The sequence below is a fragment of the Antechinus flavipes genome, chromosome 1 (genome assembly GCF_016432865.1).
Source record: "Antechinus flavipes isolate AdamAnt ecotype Samford, QLD, Australia chromosome 1, AdamAnt_v2, whole genome shotgun sequence".
In the NCBI taxonomy this organism is placed as follows: domain Eukaryota; kingdom Metazoa; phylum Chordata; class Mammalia; order Dasyuromorphia; family Dasyuridae; genus Antechinus; species Antechinus flavipes.
The window spans coordinates 316,622,460-316,635,729 of NC_067398.1; the positions used below are offsets into that span (position 1 = coordinate 316,622,460).

General features: G+C 37.1%; 1 protein-coding gene across 2 annotated transcripts in view; it reads left to right on the forward strand.

Moving 5' to 3' along the window:
- The window catches only part of FRMD3 (FERM domain containing 3), a 299,096-nt gene that overhangs the window by 161,963 nt on the left and 123,863 nt on the right, over positions 1–13,270 (forward strand). Inside the window, exon 3 of one of the 2 annotated variants that reach the window (XM_051966415.1) lies at positions 5,413–5,455. The exons of the other annotated variant lie outside the window; for it this stretch is intronic. Coding sequence (XP_051822375.1) covers positions 5,413–5,455 — 43 coding nt within the window. The remainder of the gene's footprint in view (positions 1–5,412; positions 5,456–13,270) is intronic. 2 annotated transcript variants of the gene reach the window in all.

Below are 13,270 nucleotides of genomic sequence, written 5' to 3' on the forward strand. Positions count from 1 at the left end.
GTCTCATGAGTAGTTGAATATGAACATGGCTTGGTTTGACCCAGCTAGATATAATAGGTTAGGTAAGTTTGCCTGCAGTTACCATTCAGGATAGCTCAGTTCCAAGCAGAATTCCAGTTATTCAGTCAATTGATAAACATTTATTAAGTATCTGCCATGTGCCACATGCTGGGGGAACCAAGAAATGCAAAAAACAAAAAAACCCAAACTGGTTTCTGCTCTTAAGAAGCTAACAGCCAAGTAACAGAGACAACTTAAAAACTACTGAGATCAGAGAAGACTTCTTGTAAAAGGTGAGATTTATAATGAGACTTGAAGGAAGCCAAGAGGCAGGAGGAAGAGCATTTCAAGCAGAGGAACAGCTAGTGAAAGTGCCTGTAATAAAGAGTCAGGGTTTATTGTTCATGGGATAGCCAAGAAACCAGTGACACTAGATCACAGAATACAAGATGGTGTATAAAGTATAAAAAGACTATGAAGGTAGAAGGGACAAGTGATGAAGGACCTTGAAATAAAGGGTTTTACACTTGATTTGGAGGTGAAAGGATGCTGCTGGGATTTAGTGAGTAGGGGAAGTGACCTGATTAGACCTGTGTTTTAGAAAATCCCTTTAGGAGCCAATTGGACGATGGACTAGTGAGAAGAGATTTATAACAGGAAAACCAACCAAAAAGCCAGTATAATAATCCAGATGTGAGGTAATGATAATCTGTGTCAGGGTGAGAGTAGTGTCAAAAGGTAGAAGGGGAGATTTAAAAAGGTAGAAATTATAAGACTTGTCAACAAATTGAATATTAAAAGGGGAGAGAGTGAGGAGTTGAAATCGACCCCTTGTTTATTGGAAGAATTGTGATACTCTTGACAATACTAAGGAAATTAGGGAAAGGTTAGGGTTTGGAGGGGAAGGATAATAAATTCAGTTTTTGGATTTAAGACTTTGAGCTTGAGACATCTATGGGACATTCAGTTTGAGATGTCCTGTAAACAGCTGAAGATATAAGATTGGAGTTTAGAAGAGAGGTTAGGGCTGGATAACTAGATTTGAGAATCATCAGCATAGAGTTGATACTTTGATTCTTGGGAGCCACAATATCACTCTGTGAAATAGTATGGAGAGTAGAGAGAAGAAGGCTTGAATCTTGTGGGACACCCATGGTTGTTAGGTATAATCAGGATGATGATATAGCAAAGTTGCTGAATGGCTTAAATCTCTGGGGCATGGCCTCTAGTGGTCTAGGCAGGAGAATGTTGATCCAATGAAGAGAAGAAGGAAATGGGGAAAGGAAGATCAAGAATAGGGCAGATGAGAAGCAAGTTCATTTTTTGTAAAAAGAGACAGTCTGTTCAAAGGAAGAGAAGTGGGAGTGTCAAATTTGGAACATCAGGAGCATAGTGTGCTTGAAAGAGTACAATGTGAAATAAAGTTGGAAAGAGAGTTGAAGTCAGATGGTGAAAGATTTTAAATGTCAGACTAAGGAGTTGCTATTTTATTCTGGAACTAATAGGGAGCCATTGAAAGCTTTTGAGCTGAGGATTGCTATGATGAGATCCTATATGTGGATGGGCAACGAGAGGGACTGAAAATGAGGAGAGCACTCAGGAGACAATTACAATAGTCCAAATGGACTTGCAAACCGGAATTATATTGATTCATATTGATCATATTGACCAATATATTTTGTTGATTAGCAGCATCAACCTCTTTCTTTTCTCCAGGGCAACAGCATGCTTATTGTTGAAAGGGAAGTTATTTTTTAAAGCAAGCCCAATGTGATGCATATTCCAAGTTTCATTTGCAAGGAAAATGGCAGTGAAATCAAAAAGACATTCTAATTACTACATCTGATTACAGCAGAATAAATGACTATTAAAAAATAGCCTAAGTATAATCTATTTATATGTACAGTAATCGCACAATTTGATTTACTGGTATGTCTCTAACTTATCATTTGCTGACTCATTCCAGTAGTTCTAATGGGGTAGAATAATTTGAAAAAAAAAAGAAGAATTCTAGAAAGAGAGGGGAGAGGTGAGGGGTTGACAGCCCTGTTTTTTGGCAGTTAGCTGACTCTTAGCTGCAAATGGACAAATGGGAAAAGGTAGAAAATGATCATAGTAGAGATGATAGAATTATCTGAGAAGCAAGTTTCACCAGCCTATGAATCTATGCACCATCTTGGAAAACAAGTTATTTCTTTCTATCTACTTCATGGGCTTTATTCAATGCATAAAGTGCTTCCCTGAAGCTCAAGAAAATTTTATTTCCTTAAATGACCTCACAATAGGTCATAGTACTTGAAGAGGAACTCTTATTTCTTAATTATATGACAATTACTCATCTAGAAGAACACAGCTGTTCTATTTTTCCTAGCAATTCTATTATTCTAGGGAGGAAAAAAGCAAAAAAGGCCCTTAATTAGGTAGTGTAGTATAGGCTAGAAAACTGAGAAGTCCTGGATTCAAGTCCACCTTCTGTTCTTTGGGCCAGCCACTTATCCTCGTAATTACCATATGCAATTTTCTTACAATATAAGTTACAAGGAAGGTGAGGACCTCTATTGGTGGAGGGAATTTCCTCCTTGAGAGTTCCTTCTACTTAAAGAAATCATAGGTTTACTTACAACCCTTATCCCTAAATAATCAAATAGATACCATAAAAGGTATCTCTTAAAGCTTATAGAAAAAGTCTTAGGCTCATATATCTAGATCTGGATCTAGGGATATAGATAGATCTTACTTATTCCTACTATACTACTATAGTTGAGCAGTTGATGATCTAATACCCAACTCCAGAATTGTTGTTGTTTAGTATTTCACTCATGTCTGACTCTTGGTGACCCATTTAAGGTTTTCTTGGCAAAGATCCTGGAGAAGTTTGTCATTTCCTTCTCCAGATTATTTTACAAATGAGGAAACTGAGGCGAACTGGGTTAGCTTACTTGCCCAGGGTCATACAGCTAGTAATTGTCTGAGGCCAGATTTGAACACACAGACATGCGTCTGCCTGTTTCCAAGTCCATTGTTCTATCCATTGCACCACCTAGCTGCCAAGCTTCCCAACTCTACTGCAGAGAGCACAACTTCATTGGGCTGACCACATTGAGTGCCAAATGTAAGTTTGCCAAAAAGACTATTCTGTGGAGCACTCGCATAGGACAAGCACTCACAAGGTGGTCAGAAAAAGCAATACAAGGACATTCTCAGAACTTTAGAATCGTTTGTATGCTATAGGAGACACTGGCACAGGGACTGTCCAGCATGGTGTGCCCTCAGCAGAGAAGATACTGTGCTCTATGAGAAAAGCAGAACTGAATTAGCTCAGAAAAAACATGAGATGCTCAAAGTTAGAGAATCCACCCCAAATGTTTATAGGGACTATTTATGTCTGATCTGTGGCAGAACATTCTGAGTTTGTCTCGATCTGATCAGACACAGTCGGACATACTGTAACTCAATTCTAACTTAGTGATGCCATGTTGGTCCTCTTCAAGATCAAAGGATGATAACCAACGAACCAATCAAGTCTCCAACTGATATATTACAGCATAATAATTACTATTAGTGACAGTCCCGACTAATGAAAAGTTTGAAGTTTGTTAAGATCACATGGTATAAGAAAAAAGATTTTTGAATCTGATTTCAAATCCTATATCTAAAATTTATTCATCATGACCAAGGCAACTAATTTAACCTCTCTGAGCCTTATATTCCTCATCTTTAAGATTGGGAGAATGAGACTTTCAAGGCTGAGGCAGCTTTTTCTTCTCAAAACACAGCCAGGTGATAAAAGTTCAGATCTTTTATTATCTCCAATATAGCCTGGTTAGCTTAGAGGTCTATCTTTCTGCTTGGTTCCAAGAGCTCCCTCCGAATGTCGCCAAATCCAAAGGTTTTGTCCTTCAGCCTCTGCCTCTGCTTTCTTCAGCCTCCAGCCAGCTCCACTCTTCATGTCATTCCGGTGAAATCTGATTGAGAGCCTCTGTCTGTTTCTTTTATACAAGAGGGAGGAATTGTGGGATATGAGAAAGAGGGATTATGGGTTTTCTCCCATAGTGCTCTCTGGCCCTAAGAGCTTTAAGGGAGGTGTGAATTCCCAAAGTTACAAAGTTGGTGCAATGGATTTGAAATCAGAAAGACCTCATTTTTAATCTTGCCTCCGATATCTCCTAGCTTTGTGACCTTGTGTGGGATATTTAACTTTTCTATTCCCTTGTTCTTTCATTTGTAAAATGAAGATAATGGTATTTATTTCACAGGGATGTTGTGAAGATCATATGAGTTAACACATGTAAATGTTTTGCAAATCTAGGGCTATTGTTAAGCAACCTCAAAACACCATTCTAGGTATGAAGGGAAATGGAGATGGTTATCCACTAGTATTGCTTGTCTAACTGCATCTTTCTTTTTTTCACAAGCAGTCAGTTTTGCTATAATATTCTCTTTGAAAGCATGAATTTGTTTGTGTGATTGACATATCAGAAAACAATTTGAGCATTACTTGAATTTTGCATTTAATTATGTAGATCAGTGAAAAGCAGCAAAAAATATAGAAAAGTACAACCAATTAAACCAAGTCCTATTAGAACAGACAAAACATAGATACCTCAAACATACCAAATACCTCTGTTCACCACATGTATTATCCAGTAAGATTGTGTTTTGCATTCTTCCTTAATGTACAATTTTCTGTATCAAAAAGTACTTATTCAAGGTCCCAACTTGAATGGGTTTTAGAGTTGTAACCTTCTGAAGCTATCCTTGCCCTCTAATCATTGATTTTACCATCTTGGACTTTGTGGGAACTAGGGAGAGGCTGAGCAGCAGGAGAAGGCCATGGACATGCCATTATTTATTGTAGGATTTTTGTGTTTCTTAACATTTAACATGTATAGAACCATGATATCATATTACTAGATTCTACCTTTTTCTTATGTCATCAATGAAGATTTGACTATTATATCCCTGATCCCATTTTCCTCATAAGCCCTGTGGTTTTTATCGTGCAATTTTGCATAGTTCTGTGATTTTTAGGAATGCACACATTTCATTAAAGCAGAACTGACTATATCAGTTCTGAAATTGACAGTTCCTAAATTCATCTGTAAACCAATGAAGGATTTCACCCTTGAATGCATTTTGTATTCCTAATGCCTCCCTATTTAATGCAGTGTGACTCAAATATTACTCATTTAGACATTAATATTATTAGTTTGTAATTATAGACCCTTTCCTCTGTTATTATAGCTTAAATAGTTCATGGTGACCTTTTAAGAATGGAGCAATTGATGATGGGCTATTATTACCAAGATCATGCTTTGAAAAGAGAATAACCTTATTAAAAACCTCTTAGTTTTTACATCTTCACTGTACCACACAGCATTTTGACCATGAGTCTCTTCTTTTCCTTTCCAGCACTGGCTAGAACCCAACAAGTCAATCGCCAAGCAAATGAAATGTAAGTGTTGATCACAGACTTGGGTTTTGAATAAAAAGATACCCAAGAATTGGGTTGTGGGTTTTTTTCCAATTACTCTATCATCATATTAACATCACAAAGACGACCTTAGACCTCTGGCCCCCCTTTTTTTTTATAAATCAAAAAGTCAAGGCTTGGGAAAGTTTAGAACACAAGTCCTCTGACCCCACTATGCAGTATTGTTTTTATTGTAAACATTACCCTAGTTATAATACCCTATAAGGGAAAATAAACCCAAGTGAAGTTGAAAAGATTGGTTTAGGTTTAGATAATGTAGTCCCTTCTCTGTTCCATTTAGGGCTATGAAAATGATTCTCCTTTCCTCCCCCATTCACTACTTTGTGTTATATTCTCAATTACCAACTTTTGGAAAACAAGACAAATATGGGCACACAACCAAGTTCTGCTGCAAAATGGAGTCATTAATTCACTCTATTTGCCTCAGTTGCCACATCTGTAAAATGAGCTGGAAAAGGAAATGGCAAATCCAGTATCTCTGCTTAGAAAATCCTAAGTGGGGTCATGAAGAATTGGACATGACTGCAAAAACCAACAAGGACAAAAACTTTAAAAAGTGATGGAGAAGATCTTAATAATGCATATTAAACTTTAAAGTGTCTCATGCATACATTTTTTTTTTGTAAAAAATGGAGGCCAGAGATTTAGCAAGATACACAGCTTCCTAGAACCCTTTGAAAGCTCCATGTTGAGAATGGAAAATGAAACAAACAGATGTTACTCTGTTCAATTGTAAAAAGTTGCTGATAATGATTCTGATGCAATGGGAGCTAAAATTTTATAAGAAGCTTTATTATCATTGAATAGATGGCTCTTTATCCCTTTTCTATTTCTCAAAAAAGAAGTAATGAGGCTACAATGATATAACTTAAAAAAACCACAATGATATAGCTTAAAAAATGGTAGACTGAATTCAAATCCTGGCTCTGTTACTTAGTAGCTGTGTAACCTTTGGCAAATTACTTTATTACCTTTTTGGACCTCAGTTTCCTCAGCTGTAAAATGAGAAGGTTGGACTAAATCAGGAGTCCTTTACTCTTTTTATATCATGAAAATCTTTGTCAGCATAGTGAAGTAAATGGATCTCTTCTTAGAATAATTGTCTTTAAACATATGGAATAAAATATAACTTGATACTGAAATAGCTTTCAAAATATAAAAAAAATAAGAGTCCCTGGACTACCTGAGCTCTCAGTTTCCTTCCAGCTCTCAATCTTGTGATTTCAGGTTGAGTTGTTTTGTTGTCCTGCATTAATAGAGCTGTTCAAGGCATTTGCCCATGTAATCATATCTCTGTGGAAGTCATTGACCGTTAATCTGAAGACAGAGAAGGATGCTTGATTTATGGTCCAGTCAACAAGATTTTTGTTATGGTGACCTGTTCTTTGTTGTTAACAACCTGTTTTGTTTATGTCCAGGAGGGTAGCTTCTGAAATGTACTTTAGGAATTCATTACATCCGCAGAAATTCATCGTGTTTTTCTTTCCCATTTTAGGCATATTGGCTTCTTCTATGTGTAGATGATAAATTAGTTTCTCATTCAAGTGAATTATCTTTACATTTACAATTACACATGTAATTGCCATCATTCAAGGGATTCACTACTTTTATCCTCTCAGAAGCTAGGCATAGAGGACATAGTGTGGAGAGAGGGTCTTGATAATTTTTGGGGAGAGGAAGAAATCAATTCAATTTTAATTTAAAAAGCATTTATTAAATGCTTGCTATGTGTCAGATACTAAGTGCATGGGGTTCCTGCAGTATCTAACAGAAAACAGAAAAATCTTTGGCCTCAGAGGAAAAATAAACAAGTAGTGGCTATTGCATAAAGCTATCTCTTTCTCTTCTTTTTCACTTTATTTCTCAAAACTCACTGTCTTTTGATGAAAAATGGATGGTGGGGAGAGTGGACTGAATCAGTCCTAGCAAATAGCCAAGGTTCCCAAGGCTGTGTGTGTTATAGGATATTGCTGTAGAGAATTGTATCTGTGAGAACAGTGACTGCTACATACTTATAATATCTCTGGTCATCAATTTGCTGGTAAATGTTTAACAATGGACTCTTTGAGGAGGAAGAAAAAAAAAAGTATGCATGAGACACGTTAAAGTTTAATATGCATTATTAAAATTTTCTCTATCACTTTTTAAAGTTTTTGTTCTTATTGGTTAGTCATTTTGCATGACCCCACTTGGGATTTTCTTAGCAGAGATACTGGATTTGCCATTTCCTTCTCCAGCTCATTTTACAGATGAGGAAACTGAGGTGAATAGAGTGAAGTGTGACTTGTCCAGGGTCACACAGGTTGTAAGTATCTAAGGCCAGATTTGAACTCAGGAAGAGTAGTTTTGCTGACTTCAAGTCTGGCACTCTGCACTGTGGCATCAAGCTGCTCTTCTTAAATCTAGAAATTAACAAAACAGTAAATTAAGCCCTTCTTTGTAGCATGTACCCATTTCTGAAATGTAAATAATCACACAGAAAATTTAGCAAGTACTTCTTTTGAGTTGTTTCCAGTAACACTTCTGCCTCAGGTTCAATAGAATTATTGTTCAAGTAAGGAGCTGGGATGAAAATCCAAGTGGAAGGAAGGAAATATGACAGAAGAATTCTATGCTAATGAGAGTCCAGATATCAATTAGATAGTCAACTAATGAGCCAAAGATTAGCATTACCCAGAGGGCCAAGCAAAGGCTCATGGTAATTGTGGATAGGTAGCAACATAATAATTATCAAGAACTCTGAAAGCAGGACAATAAGAATAAGGGTGTGTCTGAGGAATTGTATGACAGAAAGAGAAAATGGACTGATCCCACAGCAAGGAAGAGGGATATCAGCTGGATGCCCAAAGAGCTCCACTATAATCTCCTTAAAATAGAAAAACAAAGAAAGTCTCCAGCTTGTTGGGTGATCTCTGACTAATTATATTGGGTGAGCAATGGTGCACTTTTGAGAGAAACCAGAATAGAGGTTCATAGGATGGGTAGGAAAGGATTGTTTGGGATATACATTTTTGGAGGGATGTTCCAAAATGATGTTCTCATCCTTCCACTGAAGTCTATGTTAGATGCTGTGCTAATGTGGGGACATGAATACAAAGAAAGAAACAATTTCTACTTGCAAGGATTTTACATCCTAATGGTGAAACAGGTACAAGTATAAATATAAATAGAACAAAAATAAATATTTTTAAAAGTTAAATACAAGGAATTTAGAGAGGTAGCCACTCAAAATTGGGGGGAGGGATAGTTGGTGGTGAGGAACAAGAAAGGTTTTATAGAGAATAGGGCTTCTTAATTTTTTTTTTTTTAGTCTATGGAATCTTAGAATATTTTGAAATGCATAAAATAAAATGTATAGGATTACAAAGGAATTCAATTATATTGAAATGCAGTTATCAAAGTATTAAAAAACAAGTAAGTTCGAAATCTCCAAGTTAAGAACCCCTGATGCAGAGTTGGTACTCAAGCTGCATCTTGAAGGAAGAAAGAGATTCTTTTTTGAGTTGTATGATAGGTCATCACTAACAAGGTCATGCTATAAAGAGAGAATAACCTCATTAAAGGTCCCTTAGTTTTTATGATATAATCATAGGGCACATAAATGCATCATATTGTAAATAATCAAAAAGTTAAAGCCTTCCAGCTGGGATCTGGCCATCCTTAAATGATCCTTAAATGGTTATCCTCATATACTCTACTGTAGGTATAGCCCTGAAGGGGTCTGAGATTTTAGAGGAGGAAATATCCTTTCTGTTTTATTAAAATGGAAGAAGATTAGATTTTCTCTTCTATGGGAAAAAAAATAACTTTCAGGTTGATCCAATTTACCTTGAATTTACTTGCCTTGAAGGCAAGTGCAGGTGTTGTGGTAAGAACATGAAACTTGAATGAGGAGACCCAGCTTCATGCCTTCCTAATTAGTGGTAGATTAAGTGTATAGGTAGCCTAGTAGATGGTGCTGGACTTGGAATCAGGAGAACTTGAGCTGGAATTCAGCCCCATACTTCGACTAGCTATGTCAATTCATTGCAAGATTTCTTACTTTCAGAAAGTCAATTAGATCCTATAAGCCTCAGTTTCCTCGTCTGTAAAATGGGACTGTTGAAACTTTCACTGCTTGCCTCACAGAGTTTTGATGACCTGATGAAATATTATATTTCTGACCCTAAATCTTCTCATCTATAAAATAATACCACTACTTCACATTGTTAAAGGAGGTAATATATTCAAAGTGTTTTGCAAACCTTAAGGCACTGTTTAAATGTGAGGTGTTATTATAGTTGGCTAATTGCTTTTGGCAAGTATAGGGCTCAGTTTCCTCAATTGTATAACGGGGCTAATAAAATTTTCACTACTCATCTGCCAGAGCTGTTGTGATAATCCAGTATGAAAAAAGGTTTGTAAAGCTAACTTGCTCTGATTACATAAGTTATCAGTTTCTTTAAAATATTTGCTTTATCTTATGTCTGGGAAACCACGAGAACTTTTTTTTTTCTTTTTCTTTCTTTTTAAAAAAAAATCTGTAATGATTTTAGTTGAGTCATTATCAGTCCAGAGGAAGCAGAGCCCCACCCGTGGGACTCAGCCCTGAAGCTACAAACAGGATCTTGTTTCCAACCCTGAGGCGGTTTCTTCTGGGAATATGCCTTTTAAGTTCCTATCCTCTCTGTCAATTGGCAGTGTCTACATAATTCAGTAATGAAGATGCTTTTTCTGCTCCCATCTCCACCGAAGGAAAATGATTAGGAGTTCAAGTTTCCTGTACTTATTCATTTGGCATCCTTTTGACTGTTAGTGCACATGTGACTTTCTAGAAAAGGCTGTGAAGGTCACTTGTGACAAATGGCATTCATTCATTCATTCATCAAATATTTATTGAAGGCCTACTATGTTTGAGAGGAGGCCCTGAGACATACTGGAAGGCTAACATTACTCAAAAAAAAAAAAAAGATGCCCATATAACTGGGTTTGGAATCAAAATGAGCCAACTAGGCCAGTTTCTGTCATTTGCTAGGTATTTGACTAAAGGGGTTAATTAACCTTTCTGAGTCTCAAAACTGAGAAACTTTCACCTAGGATTTGCCAAAAGACAGGGAGGAAGGGAGGCCCTGTGAGGGAAAGGTTGTTGGCATAAATGGTCTTTCAAGTTCCTAGGCTGTGAGCTCCTATTGGGGGAGGACTGGTTTTTCTTCTTCTTGGTATCCACAGCAAGTAGTGCCTAGCACAGAGTAGAGCTTAATAAATATTAATTAACAGATGGACTACCAATTCTAAATCTGTCAATATCCTATTTTGTAAAAACACACATGAAAAATTTTTAATTTACTTTATATGATTTTTTGGGAGGGGGTAGGGGAGGCAGTTGTATTTAAGGGATTAAATAGAGAAAGGCTGGCACAAGACCTGGGTTTAAATGCTGCCTTTTACACATACTGCTTTTGTGATCCTGGACAAGTCAACTTCTTCCTAGGCAACTCTCTAAGACTGTAAATTGCAGAGAAAGTAACATCCACTTACAGGGGAGTCTATAAATTAGGGTTTTTAAAAATATGTATTGATAAGTGCACTTCAGAAAAATTGATTTCCTTTGTGATTATATGTATTTTATTTTATGTATTTTTAAAAATTATTCTGGGAAGGGGTTGATCCATTGGTTTCACTGGACTACCAAAAGGTTCCATGAAAGATAAAGTTTACTAACACAGAGTTTTCTATATAAATAAAATTATAGGTATAGTTTCAGATCAGGGCTAGGATCTTCATTACTCAGCTTGGCTTTCCTGTTAGAAAGGAAGGAAAGAGACAAGCATGTATCATTGTGCAACAAGTCTACTCTACGCCAGACATTATACTAAGCACTTTATATCTCATTTGAGCCTAACAACAGCCCTGGGAATTAGATCTTATTATGATTCCCTTTTATAGTTGAGGAAACTGAGGCAGACAGAGATTAAGTGATTTGCCCAAGAAAGACAGCTTATAAATGAAATCATTCTGAACTCAGATTTTCCTGACTCAGGGCCTTGCTGTAGGTGAAAGAATGTAAACTTTTTCCTTTTGCCTTTTCTTTTCTTACTGAAAATAGGACAAAACTTTTGTTATATTTTAAAAGGAATATTACATTAAATTATATGATGTTATTATATATTAATCACTGAATGGGCATTGCTTCAGTCAAATTGAGACTTGTTAAAGATCTTAGGTTTAAATGGCCAAGGTCTCCTACTGCCTGTAGGGCCATCTCCAGTCGTCCTGATCTATATTTGACCACTGGACCCAGATGGCTCTGGAGGGGAAAGCCAGGCAGGTAATCTTGCACAGCCTTCCTTACTCAAATCCAATTCATTTGCATGTCATGGCCTTACTTCCCTGATGTCAGTATCTTTCCCCTTCCTATCTTCCTCAGAGGAATACTTTACTATACATAGGTTTATAAAGTAGGAAAAACAAAATTTTAAATAGATAATATAGCATATCAGCAAGATTCTTCTTTTCTTTTCTTCCCCACATCTATGAGGGCCTAGCCTGAGCAGGTTATTGGAAAACATTTTAATATTAACTATCATCAGGAAAAACCTGGTCAAGGACTACACTGTTGCTAAAAGGTTGCACACTTCTGGGAATCTGAAGCAGATATGAGACTGAAAATATAAATAAACCATCAATGTCAAGAATTCTCCTAGGGCTAAGTTTTAGAAAAAAAGGAATAATACTACTTTTTGTTGTTGAAGGAGAAAGAGTTAAACAGGTTAGGAGATAGGAGGATGGAGTTGTCTAAATAATGTGCTGGAGAAATTAAATGAGTTTTGTCAGTAGCCAGAATTAGCTTAAATGAGCAATAATAGCCTAACTTTATTGATGGAAGAACTATTTGCTAATACTTAGTGAGTGTACCAAGTCCTTTTCCCCATTATGAAATCTAGACTCTAGACAGATAGAAAGAACATATTTGTATATTATTTTTATAGTTTACAATGTGCTTTTCTTACAACAATCCTATGAGGCAGCTAATGAAAATATTATTATTCTTATTTTGTGGATGGGAACATCAAGACTCACTCAAAGCTTGTGTGTGTGTGTGTGTGTGTGTGTGTGTGTGTGTGTGAGAGAGAGAGAGAGAGAGAGAGAGAGAGAGAGAGAGAGAGAGAGAGACAGACAGACACACAGAGAGAGACAGAGAGAGAGACACACACACATAGAGACAGAGAGATAGCAGACAGACAGAGACTGAGTGGGGAGGAGGAAGGAGAGAGGGAAGGAGGGAAGGAAGAAAGGAGGGAGGGAAAGAAGGAGGATGGGCAAATGAGAGAGGAAGAGAAAGAACACTAGTTCTGCCAGTTATGAGTAGGTGTAACTTTCTTCCTTCCCTTCCTTCTTTCCCTTCCTTCCTTCTTTCCTTCGTTCCCTTCCTTCTTTACCTCCTTCCTTCCCTTCCTTCCTTCTTTCCCTTCTTTCCTTCCTTCCCTCCTTCCTTCTTTCCCTTCCTTCCTTCCCTCCTTCCTTCCCTTCCTTCCTCTCCTTCCTTCCTTCCCTCCTTCTTTCCCTTCCTTCCTCTCCTTCCTTCCTTCTTCTCCTTCCTTCCTTCCCTTTCTTTTCCTTCCTCTCTTTCCTTTCTTTTCCTTCCTTCTTTTCTTTCTTCCTTCCTTCCTTCCTTCCTTCCTTCCTTCCTTCCTTCCTTCCTTCCTTCCTTCCTTCCTTCCTTCCTTCCATTTATCTCAGTCTGAGAGGGGAAGACCTTCAGGGTTTCTGGTCAAAACAGAAACAATTGATATTTCC